The 14456-nt window shown below is 42.0% G+C and overlaps 1 protein-coding gene across 4 annotated transcripts in view; it reads right to left on the reverse strand.

Annotated features, from left to right (window-relative positions):
* Positions 1 to 14456, reverse strand: part of ANO6 (anoctamin 6) — a 216556-nt gene that overhangs the window by 158344 nt on the left and 43756 nt on the right. For 2 of the 4 annotated variants that reach the window (XM_032644952.1, XM_032644955.1), the window contains exon 2: positions 14084 to 14143. The exons of the other annotated variants lie outside the window; for them this stretch is intronic. In XM_032644952.1, the coding sequence (XP_032500843.1) occupies positions 14084 to 14143 (60 nt within the window). The remainder of the gene's footprint in view (positions 1 to 14083; positions 14144 to 14456) is intronic. 4 annotated transcript variants of the gene reach the window in all.

The raw sequence follows: 14456 nt of genomic DNA on the forward strand, positions 1-14456 counted from the left end.
GTGTAACTGAAGAGTTGAAGAAGTTAGAGGCTGGGGAATAAAATGAGGCTGAAGTGGAGGCAGGGGGATATGACACATGCACTGCCAGATACACAGTATGTGGCATCACAGCATTTTAGAGCACTCTGCTGTGGCAAGAGCAGAAACAACAGACCAGTTACTAGACACTGCTGAGATCCCTCATTGAAAACCTACTAACAATGAGTCATGCTGTCATCAGCACCAGCCCCCACCTATTTCCTGAAGATGGCACTTGCTCCCTGGATTGGCAGTGAGCAGAGGTCCCAAGAAGGGCTTGTGCCCCAAACAGCTCCCACAGGGCTGCCTGAGACCCCACCTTGGGGCCCGTGTGGCTTCCTTTCAAGTGGCAGCTCATGGAGGGCAAGAGGCTTTTCATTTGGCAAACCCAGTGTTGGTACAAAGACCTGAGAGGTGGTGCTTGTGAGGACTCAGAGTGTGGCAGAGCAGGTACAAGTCCTGCCTTCCCCTCACGCTGTGTGACCTTGGGCACATGTGCAACCTCTCTGAATCTCCATTTCCTCATCATATTGTGACGATGAAACAAGAGGACAAGTCTTCTCACGAGGCTTCTCAGACCACTGAATCCTCCCCCCACTTCCCCTCCCCCCAAATCTATATAATTTAGCTATGAAAAAAAAAAAGAGTTGGCCTAAGACAGTAGTAGTAGAGATAGAGAAGACAAATTCAAAATATATTTTAAAGATAGAACTAAAAGTACTGGGGCATGGGCTTCCCTGGTGGCACAGTGGTTGAGAGTCCGCCTGCCAATGCAGGGGACACAGGTTCGTGCCCTGGTCCGGGAAGATCCCACATGCCGTGGAGCGACTGGGCCCGTGAGCCATGGTCGCTGAGCCTGTGCGTCTGGAGCCTGTGCTCCGCAACAGGAGAGGCCACAACAGTGAGAGGCCCGCGTGCCGCAAAAAAAAAAAAAAAAAAGTACTGGGGCAAAGGGGGACAATGAAGGAGAAACACAGGATGACACCCAAGTTTCTGACTTTGGAAACTGGCAAGATGGTGGTGCCATTTACTAAGATGGCCAAGATGGGATGTGGAAAGGCAGATTCAGGGAGATGGGATACAGAAGCGAAACAAGACTTCCTCCTTGAGCATGAGACATCCAAAAAGACGTCAAGGAGGCAGTCAGATGTGGGGTCTGGAGGTCAGAAGAGGTCACTGTTGGCCATATACATACACTGGGGAGTCATCAGCTCATTGACAGCATGTAAAGCCCTGGGAACAGATGAGCATGTAGAGGGAGAAGAGGGCCTAAGCCACATCCTGAAGAACTCTCCACATTCAGAGGTCCCCAAAAGAAGGAGATGCCCGCAAAGGAATAAGGAATGGCCAGTAGGGACGGCGGAAGCCAAGTTACGAGGGAATTTCAAGAGCAGAATGGAAAACTGTGCTAAAGCTACTCAGAGACCTAGTAAGACAGGATAGGAATGCATCCATTGGAGGCAGCAACACATAGGACTTGAATGACCCTGAGAAATTGCACAAGAGTGATGGGAAAAGAAATCAGACTGTCAGAGTGAAGAGAAAATGAGTAATGAAAAGCTACAGTACATCTAGATGACTTAGAAATTCTGCCTTAAAGGGGGGCAGAGAAATGGGGTGAGAGACAGACAGGGATATTAGGGTGTAGGAAGATATCTGGCTCTTTAATTTTTAATATAGGGGTACCAGAACATTAATTCTCTTATTCCTTCAGTCGTTCAGAAAATACGTATCAAACACCAGCACAACATCCTTAGGAAGCTTACAGTCTACCAGGGGACAGAGGCAATAAACAAATACTTATATACCAATTTCAGGTGGGGAGAAATGCATTGAAAACAAATAAAACACACGAAGGGGACAGAGTAACAGTGATATTTTAGATGAGGGCCAGCTCAGACGGGGTGGCGTTTGAGGGAGAACTAAATGAAGTGCAGGAACAGGAATCCTAGATAGGAAGGGGTTGGGAGGTGAGAAGAGATGGAGAGGAAGATATGGACAATATTCTTGGCGTGGGGGGCAGCATGTCAAGGCACAGACAGAGGTCGGTATGTCTGGGGCACCTCAAGAGATAGGCAGGGTAGGAAGAGATGGGGACAGAGAGTTAGCAAGGGCCTTAAGTCCAACAGGGCTGAGAGTTTGAACTGTATACTGTTTGTAGGGAGTCCACTGCAGGTCGTACAAAAGTCTAACACAGAAGGATCACTGTGACTGTTGTGTGAACTTGGAGCAAGAGGTACATAGCAGAGGCTCACTTGGGAAGTGGCTGCAGAAGTCCCAGAAGACTTGGTGGTGGCCTGGGCTTGGATTTAGGCGTGGGGGTGGGAGATCAGGAGCACTTGGATTTGGGATGGATGCTAATGGCTCGAATATGAGGTGGGAGAGAAAGACAGGGATCAAGGAGGACTCCGGCAACTGAGTGGCTGAGCAACTGGGTAGAGTCGTTGCTGAGATGAGAAGCAATGGAAGAAGTGCAGGGTTAGAAAAGAAATCAAGACTTGGGTTTTGGACCTGTTAAGTCTGAGATATCTATTAGACAACCAAGTAACGAGATAAAACAGGCAGCTAGCTGGAAAGCAAGGGAGAGACGGGGACTAGAGGTAAGCATATGAAATCATCAACATGTAGATTTAAGGTATTTAAGGCCCTGGAAATGAAGGCGAGCACCTATGGAGTACATTAAGATGGGGAAGAGGTCAGAGAACAAAGGCCTCGGTGCTGCAAAGTTTAGGGGCCAGGAATGGGGAGAGACGGATCCAGCAGAGGAGACAGAAAAAACAAGTGAGTTGTGAACAGAATCAAGATGCAGGAGCATCACAGAAGCCAAGGAAAGAAAGAATTTCAGGAAGGAGGGAGTGGTCGACCATGTCCTGGGCTGCTGAGATAAGCGCTGGCTCCAAAAGAAAGTGCAAGGGCTTCTGTGTCTCATGATGAATGAAAAATGCTCTGAGATAACATTCCTTCCCCATAAGTGTACTCAGACTACATAGTTATCTGGACTAGGAACCTTCAATTCATCTAGAACACCAAGGATCTGTTTCCATGAATGCCTCATCACATGGCAAGCCCTCCTTCAGGATTCTCCCAGCCAGCAACCCAGGAGATCCCTGTGTCTGTGAAATGGCAACAGCTCAAAAATGGGGAAGCAGACAGTGCTCAGAGCAGAGCCAGGAGAATCAGATATGCTAGAGCAGGACAGAACTCTTCCACAGGTTTCTACATTTTTCTAACTCACAGCCTGTAAGAGGAAAATTAACAAAATTATTCCTCCCATCTCACATGCTAACTGACACTGTAGAATAACTGCATTTTCGGCAATTCTGATTTATTGTTTCTAACCCCTTTTTCCCCCCACTATGCTTTGTTCGTGTTGCAGTCCCTGACTTTTAAAATCAGATTTATTGAAGTGTAACTTATATACAGTAAAAATTGACCCTTTCTAAGCTGGATGCATTTTGACGAACATAAACAATCACGTAACTTCCGCCACAATAAACACATAGAGTATTTCCATCACCTCAGAAAGTTTCCTTTTGCCCTTCTGCAGTCAATCTCCTCTGCTCTTCAATGATCTGTCCTCAGCAAGCAAGGATCTAATTTCTGTAATTTACAGTTTTGCCTTTATAGAACGTCACATAATTGGAATCAAAAAGGATGCAGGCTTTTATGTCTGGATTTTTCACCTGGCACAATGCTTTGGAAACTTAGCCATGTTGTTGCCCCTATCAGAAATGTGTTCTTTTGTGCTGCTGAATACTATTCCACAGTGTGGACGTACCACAGTTTATCCACTCACCAGTTGATGGACATTTGTTTCCAGGTTTTAGCTATGATGAATAAAACTTTCTATGAACTTTTGTTAAAATGTCTTATGTGGACACAGGTTTTCATTTCTCTTGGGTCAGTACCCAGAAGTGGGATTGCTGGGCCATGTAGCACCTAGCTTTTACTAAGAATAGCTAAATACTTCCTGAGCACTAACTTTGCAACATGCAAAGTTCTAAGCTCTTACAGGCCTGATATTATACAGTTCAGTTCTTAAAACAGCAATCAAGTTATTACTGTTCTTGTTTTACTTACGAGGAAATTAAGGCACAAAGAGGTTAGGTCACTTGCCCACCATAACACAGCTAGTGTGTAGCAGAGCCAGGATTCTCAAATTCAGGAATTGCAGGGCAAAGCACCAACTATCAACTATTTTGCTTCGCTGCCTCCCTCAAGTCAAAGGCATGATGTCTGAGAGAGATCACAAAATTCTGACACTATATGGCTTGTGGGCAAACATAGCCACTGCTGACTATTCCTTTCCTCCCTTTAAAATCATGACAATGAATACACTGGAACTCTGAGGGTCAGTGTAATAACAACATGTCATTTTAAAGTCAGAACTTTATAGGATAACGTTGGGAAATGCTTTTAACTGTGTCACAGAAGTCTGTAAATATTAACTTACTGGTGTTTAATAACAACTCTAGGGGGCTTCCCGGGTGGCGCAGTGGTTAAGAATCTGTCTGCCAATGCAGAGGACACGGGTTCGTGCCCTGGTCCGGGAAGATACCACATGCCGCGGAGCAACTGAGCCCCTGCTCCACAACTACTGAGCCTGCGCTCTAGAGCCCGCGAGCCACAACTACTGAAGCCCACGTGTCACAACTACTGAAGCCCGCGTGCCTAGAGCCTGTGCGCCGCAACGAGAAGCCACCACAATGAGAAGCCTGCGCACCACAACGAAGAGTAGCCCCCACTCGCCGCAACTAGAGAAAGCCTGCGCACAGCAATGAAGACCCAACGCAGCCAAAGATAAATTAATTAATTAATTAATTAAATCTATTAAAAAAAAAAAAAACTCTAGGGGAAGCTAAAGTCAGCCCTCCTCTTCCACCAGCATGGCAAATACTCAGAGTTAATAACAAGGCTCTTTTGGAGACGTCTCCACTCTCATGACATGAAAGGCCATTTCAGGGGAAAAATACAAGGACTCTGGAATCAGATAGATCTGTTTTCAAATTTCGGCTCTGCTTCCTAGTGGACAGGTGTGTACAGACCTCCTCACATGCAAAAATTGCTGTGAATAATTCCTAATTTGCGGCACAGCCATAAAGATTCAACAGCACAACATGGGTGAAAACACTGAACACGGTGTCTTACATATTTAATAAACCCTTCCTTTCCCTCCTTCTTCGTCTCTTCCAGAATGTACTGTTGAGCCTCCGAAATTAGTGAGATAGAAGTTGGTTACTTAGCAAAAACCTTTATTGGTTTAACTTTTCATCCAAGTAGCAGCAAAGGAGAGACTGGAAAGTGGTTCTTTAAAATTTCTCATCTTAAAAAAAAGGTTATGCAAACTTTGCATTTTATTTCATGATATAATGAAATTATTTTAATATAAAAATGTTGTATATTTACCTCCAGCTAAGTAACTTAGCTTTCTCTGGAAAATTTTAAGGATATTTGTTTTGGGAAGATTTCCCCTGATAAATGGCGGCTTTATTTACACACTGCCACACTGCCACTTACCTGGGATATGAAGACTCCCAATTATAAAGCATGAACCCACGAAGTCTTACTAAGACTTCAAAAAGATTTCACGCACTTGGGTCATTATTGGCTACTGTCTGCAATCTCTTTACATCATTTTAACATCTATCCTACAATGCAGCCCAGTTTGCGGTCCTGGCTCCAAAAACTTATAACTCTGAATTCTCCAAATGAGAAAAACAGCTACTTTCTGTTACCCCTTTGTGCAGCCTCCTGGCTACCTGTAAGGTAAAGAGATACTGGTTGTAATCTGCTTTCTGAGACAAATCTCTGTAACGGCTACAATAGTAAACATAAATACTACAAATCTGGAAACATTTTTCAAATAACAAGAAGACATGGGACAAGCATGACCTTAAGTAAACTGAGATGACAGAGGAGTGATAGTTTTTTGTTGTTGTTGTTGTTTATTTTTCAGTTACATATATTTTTTTTCAGATTATTTTCCGTTATGGGTTATTATAAGATATTGAATATAGTTCCCTGTGTTACACAGGAAATCCTTCTTGCTTATCTATGTTATGTATAGTAGTGTGTATCTGTTAATCCCATACTCTTAATTTATCCCTCCCCACTCCCTTTCCCCGTTGGTAACCATAAGTTTGTTTTCTATGTCTGTGAGTCTTTTTCTATTTTGTATATAGATTCAGTTGTATTAATTTTTAGGTTGACATATAAGTAATATATAATATTTGCTTTCTCTGCCTACTTACTTTGCTTAGTATGATATTCTCTAGGTCTATCCATGTTGCTGCAAATAGCAATATTTTATCCTTTTTTATGGTTGAGTAATATTCGTGTGTGTGTGTGTGTGTGTGTGTATACACACCACATCTTCTTAAGCCAATCATCTGTTGAGGGCACTTGGATTGTTTCCACGTCTTGGCTACTATAAATAGTGCTGCGATGAACACTGGGGTGCAAGTATCTTTTCAAATTAGAGTTTTCGACTTTTCTGGATATATGCACAGGAGTGGGATTTCTGGATATGGTAGCTCTATTTTTAGCTTTTTAAGGAAATTCCATACTGTTCTCCATAGTGGCTGTAACAATCTACATTCCCACTGACAGTGTAAGAGGGTTCTCTTTTCTGCACACTCTCTCCAGCATTTATCATTTGTAGACTTTTTGATGATGGCTGCTCTGACTGGTGTGAGGTGATACCTCACTGTGGTTTTGATTTGCACTTTTCTCGTAAATAGTGATGCTGAGCATCTTTTCATATGCGTGTTGGCCATCTGTGTATCTTCTTTGGAGAAATGTCTATGTAGGTCTTCTGCTCATTTTTTGATTGGGTTAGCGTTTGTTTTTGGGTTTTTTTGTATTTAGCTATATGAACTGTTTGTATATTTTAAATATTAACCCCTTGTTGGTCACATCCTTTGCAAATATTTTCTCCCATTTCAGAGGTTGTCTTTTTGTTTTGTTGATGGTTTCCTTTGCTATGCAAAAGCTTTTTAAGTTTGATTAGGTCACATCTGTTGATTTTTGCTCTTCTTTTGTCTTGGGAGACTGATCTAAGAAAATATTGCTATGATTTATATCCAAGAATGTTTCACCTATGTTCTCTTCTAGGAGTTTTATGGTATCATGTCTCATATTTAGGTCTTTAAACCATTTTGAGTTTATTTTTGTAATATGGTGTGAGGGAGTGTTCTAATTTCACTGATTTGCATGTAGCTGTCCAGCTCTCCCAACACCACTTGCTGAAGAGACTGTCTTTTCTCCAACGTATATCCTTGCCACCTTTGGTGTAGATTAATTGACTGTGGGCATGTGGGTTTATTTATGGGCTCTCTATTCTGTTCCATTGATTTTCATGTGTGTTTCTGTGCCAATACCACACTGTTTTGATTACTGTAGCTTTGTAGTACTGTCTAAAGTCTGGGGCGGGGGGTGTTATGCCTCCAGCTTTGTTCGTTTTCTTCAGTATTGCTTTGGCAATTCTGTTTCATTTATGGTTCCATATAAATTTTAGAATTATTTGTTCTAGGTCTGTGAAAAATGTCATGGGATTTTAATAGGGATCACATTAAATCTGTAGATTGCTGTGGGTAGTATGGCCATTTTAACAATGTTACATATCCCAATCCAAGAGCATGGGATACCTTTCCATTTCTCTGAATCACCTTCAACTTCCTTTATCAATGTTTCACAGTCTTCAGCATATAGGTCTTTCACCTCCTTGGTTAAGTTTATTCACAGTTTTCTGTTGTTTTTGGTTTTTTCCCCAGTGTGATTTTAAATGGGATCATTTTTCCACTTTCTCTTTCTGATATTTTGTAAGTGTAAAGAAATGCAACAGATTTCTGTATATTAATCTTGTATCCTGCTACCTTGCTGAATTCATTTATCAGTTCGAATAGGTTTTGTGTGGCATCTTTAGGCTTCTCTATATAGAGTATCACGTCATCTGCAAATAATGATTTTACCTCTTCTCTTCCAATCTGGGTACCCTTTATTTCTTTCGCTTGTCTGATTGCTGTGGCTAGTACTTCCAACAACTATGTTAAATAGAAAGGGTGAGAGTGGGCATCCTTGTCTTGTTCCTGAATTTGGGAGAAAGGCTTTCAGCTTCCACTATTATGTATTATGTTGGCTGTGGGTTTGTCATAAATGACTTCTACTATGTTGAGATATGTTCCCTCTGTACCCACTTTGGTGAGAGTTTTTATCATGAAGGGATGGTGAATTTTATCAAATGCTTTTTTTGCATCTATTGAGATGATCATATGATTTTTGTCTTTTCTTTTGTTAATGAGGTATACCACATTGATTGATTCGTGTATGTTGAACCATCCTTGCTACCCTGGAATGAATCCAACTTGATCATGATGTATGATCCTTTTTACGCATTACTGCATTCAGTTTGGTAATATTTTGTTGGGGATTTTTACATCGATATTCATCAAAGATATTGGCCTGTAATTTTCTTTTTTTGTAATGTCTTTGTCTGGCTTTGGTATCAGGGTGATAGTGGTTTCACAGATGAATTTGGGAGTGTTCTCTCCTTTTTAATCTTTTGGAATAGTTTGAGAAGGACTAGGATAAGTTCTGTGTATGTTTGGTAGAATTCCTCAGTGAAGCCTTTTAGTCCTGTACTTTTGTTTGCAGGGAGTTTTTGGGTTGTGTTTTTTTTAATTACAGATTCTATTTCACTTCTAGTGATTGGTCTGTTCAAATTATGTGTTTCTCCTTGACTCAATTTTGACAGGCTATATATTTCTAGAAACTTGTCCCTTTCTTCTAGGTTGTCCAATTTGTTCATAGTATTTTCTTATTATTTTTTGTATTTCTGTGGCATTTGTTTTATTTCTCCTCTTTCGTTTCTTTTTTTGTTTATTTGGGTCCTCTCTCTTTTCTTCTTGGTGATCCTGGCTAGAGGTTTGTTGGTTTTCTTTATTTTTCAAAAAACCAGCTCTTGGTTTTATTGGTTTTTCTATTGTTTTCTTGATCTGTTTTATTTATTTCCTCTCTGATCTTTATTATTTCCTTCCTTCTGCTAACTTTGGGTTTTGTTTGTTCTTCTTTTTCTAGTTCTTTTAGGTGGTAGGTTAGGCTGTGTGAGATTCTTCTTGTTTCTTAAGGAAGGCCTGTATTGCTCATGAATGTCACTCTTAGAACTGCTTTTGCTGCATCCTATAGATTTTGTAAGATTGTGTTTTCATTGCCATTTCTCTTGAAGTATTTTCTGATTCCCTCTTTAATTTCATTGTTGACCCACTGGTTTTTTTGTAGCATGTTATTTAGTCTCCATGTGATCATTTTTTTCGTGTTTTTTTATTATTTATTTATTTATTTGGCTGTGTTAGGTCTTCGTATCTGTGCAAGGGCTTTCTCCAGTTGCGGCAAGCGGGGGCCACTCTTCATCACGGTGCGCGGGCCTCTCACTGTCGCGGCCTCCCTTGTTGCGGAGCACAGGCTCCAGACGCGCAGGCTCAGTAGTTGTGGCTCACGGGCCCAGCTGCTCCACGGCATGTGGGATCCTCCCAGACCAGGGCTCGAACCCGTGTTCCCTGCATTGGCAGGCAGACTCTCAACCACTGCACCACCAGGGAAGCCCCTCGTGCTTTCATTTCTATGGTTGATTTCTAGTTTCATTCTGTTGTGGTCAGAAAAGATGCTTGAAATAATTTTTATCCTCTTAAATTTGTTGTGGCTTATTTTGTGCCCTAGTGTGTGGTCCATCCTAGACAATGTTTCATGTGCATTTGAAAAGAATGTGTATTCTGGGTTTTTGGGATGTAGTGCCCTATAAATATCAAGTAAGTCCAATTGTTCCATGGTATCATTTAATGTCTCTGTTGCCATATTGATTTTGTCTTAGAGATCTGTCCATTGATGTCACAGGGGTATTAAAAGTCTCCAACTATAATTGTATTCCTGTCAATTTCTCCCTCTATGTCTGTTAGTATTTGTTTTATATATTTAGGTGCTCCCATATTGGGTGCATGTGTTAACGAGTATAATATCCTCTTCTTGTATTGACCCCTTTATCATTATACAGTGTCCTTCTTTGTCTTTATGAACTTTGTTTTAAAGTCTACTTTGTCTGATATGAGTATTGCTACCCCTGCTTTCTTGTAGTTTCCATTTGCATGAAATATCTTTTTCCAATCCCTCACTTCCAATCTATGTGTGTCTTTCAGCCTAAACTGAGTCTCTTGTAGGGCAGTATATTATTGGTTCCTTTTTGTTTTTTTTTCTTAAATCCAATCGGCCACTCTAGTTTTTTAGTTTGGAGCATTTAGTTCATTTAAAGTAATTCTTGATAAGTATGTATTTATTGCCATTTTAAACCTTGTTTCCAGTTGATTTTATAGTTCTTCTTATTAATTTCTTCTCCTTTTTGTTTTTCCTTTTGTGGTTTGATGGTTTTCTCTCGTATTATGCTTGAGTTCCTTTGTTTTTGGTTTTTGTGAATCTGTTGTATAATTTTGATTTGTGGTTACCCTGGTTTCTAAGTATGTTGACCCATAACTATATCTACTGGCTTTAGACTAATAGTCATACAAGTTCAAACACATTCTAAAAGATCTACATCTTTTTACTCCCCTCCCCAACATTTTGTGATTTTGATGCCCTATTTTACATCTTCATGTTTAACCTTTTGCTATTAACTGTAGTTATAACTGCTTTCACAAAAATTATTTTATTGTTTTTTAATCTATGTACTGGCTTATTTAAGTAATCTTCAATCAGTTTATATATTTGCCTTTCTTATTGTGAGTCTCCCTTTCCTATAGATTCTTGACTGTTTTCTACTTAGAGAAGACCTTCCAATATTTCCTTTAGGTTAGGTTTAGTATTGCTGCATTCTTTTCATTTTTGCTTGTCTGAGAAATTCTTTATCTCTCCTTCTATTCTAAATGATAATCTTCCTAGGCAGGGTATCCCAGGTTGTAAGTTTTTCCCTTTCAGGATTCTGAATATATCATTCCACTCCCTTCTGGCCTACTAAGTTTCTGTAGAGAAATCATCCAATAGCCTTATAGGGGTTCCCTCGTGACTGACTCTTTCTTTTCTCTTAGTGCTTTTAGAATCTTTAACTTTTGCCATTTTAATTATGGTATGTCTTGGTGTGGGTCTGTTTGGGTTCATCTTGTTTGGGACCTTCTGTGCTTCCTATACCTGGATATCTGTTTCCTTCTTTAGGTTTGGGAAGTTTTCAGCCACCATTTCTTCAAATACATTTTTTTTTTTTTTTTTTTTTGCGGTACACGGGCCTCTCACTGTTGTGGCCTCTCCCGTTAAGGAGCACAGGCTCTGGACGCGCAGGCTCAGCAGCCATGGCTCACAGGCCCAGCCGCTCCGCGGCATGTGGGATCTTCCCGGACCGGGGCACGAACCCGTGTCCCCTGCATCGGCAGGCGGACTCCCAACCACTGCGCCCGCAGGGAAGCCCTTCAAATACATTTTCAATCCCCTTCTCTCTTTCTTTTTCTTCTGGAACCTCTATTATGCATAAGTTGGCATGCTTTATATTATCCTATAAATCTCATATGTTCCTTTTTTTTTTTTTCATTTTTCTTTCTGTCCACTGTTCTGTCAGGTGATTTCCATTATTCTATCTACCAGATCACTTATTCATTCTTCTGTGTTATTTAGTCTGCTATTCATTGCTTTTAGATCAGTTTTTATCTTGGCAATTGAATTGTCTAATTTTGATTGCTTCCTAATTCTAGTTTCTAGTTTCTTGTTACAGTGACCTGAATTTCTTTCTTAATTCCTTTAGCATTTTTATTACCTCCTTTTTGAACTCAGGGTCAAGTACACTGAGTTTGTTCTTTCAGGGGATTTCTCTTGTTCTTTTAATTGTGAGTAGTTCCTTTGCTTTTTCATATACTTACATTTCTTATATTTACATTACTTACATTTCTCTGTCTCTAGGAATTTAGGAGAAATAGTTATCTACTTTGTTCTTGAAGGGCTGTTTTTATGTGGGAGCATTCCTGTGCAGGCTGTGGGTCCAATATTTTTGGTGCTAGGGCTGTTTTTGGTATGAATGCCTGCCACATCTTTCCTCAGAGTGTGCTGGACATTATCCCCTTGATAGGGGGTTGACTGCTGTTCTGGTGTCCAGATCCCGCACTGGGTGTTGGGTGACGCCTCCTCTTTGCTCCATGGCTGTCACAGCCCTGTCAGTGGTGAGGTCTGCTCCCCACTTGTTGCAGTAGAAGTCCTGAGGGTCAGGTTCAATAAAGCTCCACTGTACTTAAGTATATGCTCTGCCCCCAAGGAGGTGAGCCTTGAAGCAAGTGAGACCCATTGTGGTCACGGCAAACCTATGTGCTACCCATGCAGGTGTCCAAGATTTTGCCCAGAAGCAGCCCAAGGCCACATTCCTTTCTCTGTTGTATTCATCCCAGACCTAGTACTAAGCTGGTGGAGGAGGCCGGAGCATCGTGGCTGCAGGAATTGAGGTGGTTGTGCTGTGGCCTGGGACCTGTGCTGCCTCTGTGGCAGGCCTCTTCCTGGACCTGTCCACCCCAGATCCACCTCCAAGCTGTGGTGTGAGGTGGGCTTAACTACAGCGCTCCTGCTGAGAAAGGAACTGCTGCATAATCCTATCCAGGGGCTGTCCATTGAGGACATGGGATTCTGTGATGCCACCAATCACCACGTGTGCACGCCAACAAAGTCCACTGCTGCCCAGATCTGGCCCCACTGTTGGAGGGCTGATAATGAGCTCAGATGTCAGCCCCACCCCAACCCTGTACATGCTCACAAGGCCTGCACCACCGGAGCCGTGCCCTGCTGTTAGCAAGCTGACAGTGGGGTTCTGTTGGTGGACTCACGTTCCACCCTACATGCACTAACAATGGACCACACTTCAGGTCCTCCAGCCTGTCTCCAAGCAGCTAGACCAAGTCCTCTCCCAAGGTCCCTTTGCTGCAGTTTCAGCACTTTAGTACATACTAGCAGCCCTGCCCAGCGTGCATTTCAGGCTTGGAAGTGCAGCAAGGTGGTAGTAGTCAGTGTCAGGGCTGGTCTCTCTCTGCTCTGATTGCTAGCAAGCCAGCATGTACACATGCCTCGAGCAGAGTCCAGGCCCCTCCAGCTCCCTATCTGTCCCAGTGGGCCTCCCAGCAGACAGGGGAGTTTCATACAGCAAGGGCCTGCCTGTGTGGACACTCCCTCCTTTACAGATCCCCCCAGGGGTGCTGGTCCCATCCTGATGACTTTTTTTTTTTCGTCCTACTCAGTTACATGGGATCTTTCTTTCAGCTTTGGTCATTTAAGAGATCTTCTGCCACTGTCTGGTTGGTTTTTTGTGAGAGTTGTTCTACGTGTAGATGTAATTTTTGATGTGCTTACATGGGGAGGTGAGTTCTACCTCCTCCTACTCCGCCATCTTGATCTCCTCAATAGTTTTTTACTCAGTTGAAAAGACGTTAACATATGAATCCTGAGAAGCCAAAGGATTTAATTCAGCTATGCTAGTGGATGTGGTTGCTCAGTTATATATGCATTATGATAAAGGAAATAATTTAGTCCTTAAAACATATTTTTATGAAAGAGCATTTTCATTTTGTCTCAAGATAATGCCACATGCCCCCTTTCACTGACACCACACACACTTGTAAGTATGTTATTCGCAAGTCCCTGGATATTATAAATACCCTGAGCAACACGTAAAGTCACAGAAATCTTGCTTTCATTATTTTGTCATCAAAATCCCCTTGACAAACATTTTTTTCCGCCCCCTCAACTCTCTCTCCTGGAAGGCAAGGGTGGGAGTGCCTTGTGTATGAGATCTTGACCCACAGCACAGTGGGCGGTCGACAGGTAACAATAACATTTGCTCTCAGAAGCTACTTTCAAAAGGAGTGGATTATTTTTAGCAATCCATGTGGGCTAACTGGTGAATAAAAAGTTAGGGAATTTCAATTCCACAAACATTATCTAGGTCCCCCATTACATGCCAGCAAGTTACTGAAAGGATATGGGCCTTGTCCTTCTAGAGCTGACAGTCCAAGGGGAAGGGGAAGGAGGGTGGTTCAAATATAAAGGAAGGACATCTTACCCAGGCCGGATGGGAGAGTGGCAGGAGCCATTAAAGGCCTCTTGGAGGCAGGAACACCACCTGAAGGATGAGGAGGCATCAATAAATACAACAAACAAATATAAGGGGGCCAGGTAGGCAGCAGAAAGACCAGTCAGAGGCATCAGACCTGACTCCCAGACCTGCTTTTGCAACAACCAGGATCTGACCTTGAGCAAGCCATTTGACCTTTCTAGTTCTCCTTTTCCTTATCTATGATATGCAATGGTTAGATTATGTCAGTTGACCTTAACCCTTGCTGTGCATCAGAAATCATCTGGGATCTTTCTAAAAATTCTGGATCCTTCCCCCCAAAATGTGGTTTTAATTGATGGGGCAGCAGTGTTTTGGGCAA

Source organism: Phocoena sinus, chromosome 10 (genome assembly GCF_008692025.1).
Source record: "Phocoena sinus isolate mPhoSin1 chromosome 10, mPhoSin1.pri, whole genome shotgun sequence".
Taxonomy (NCBI): Eukaryota; Metazoa; Chordata; class Mammalia; order Artiodactyla; family Phocoenidae; genus Phocoena; species Phocoena sinus.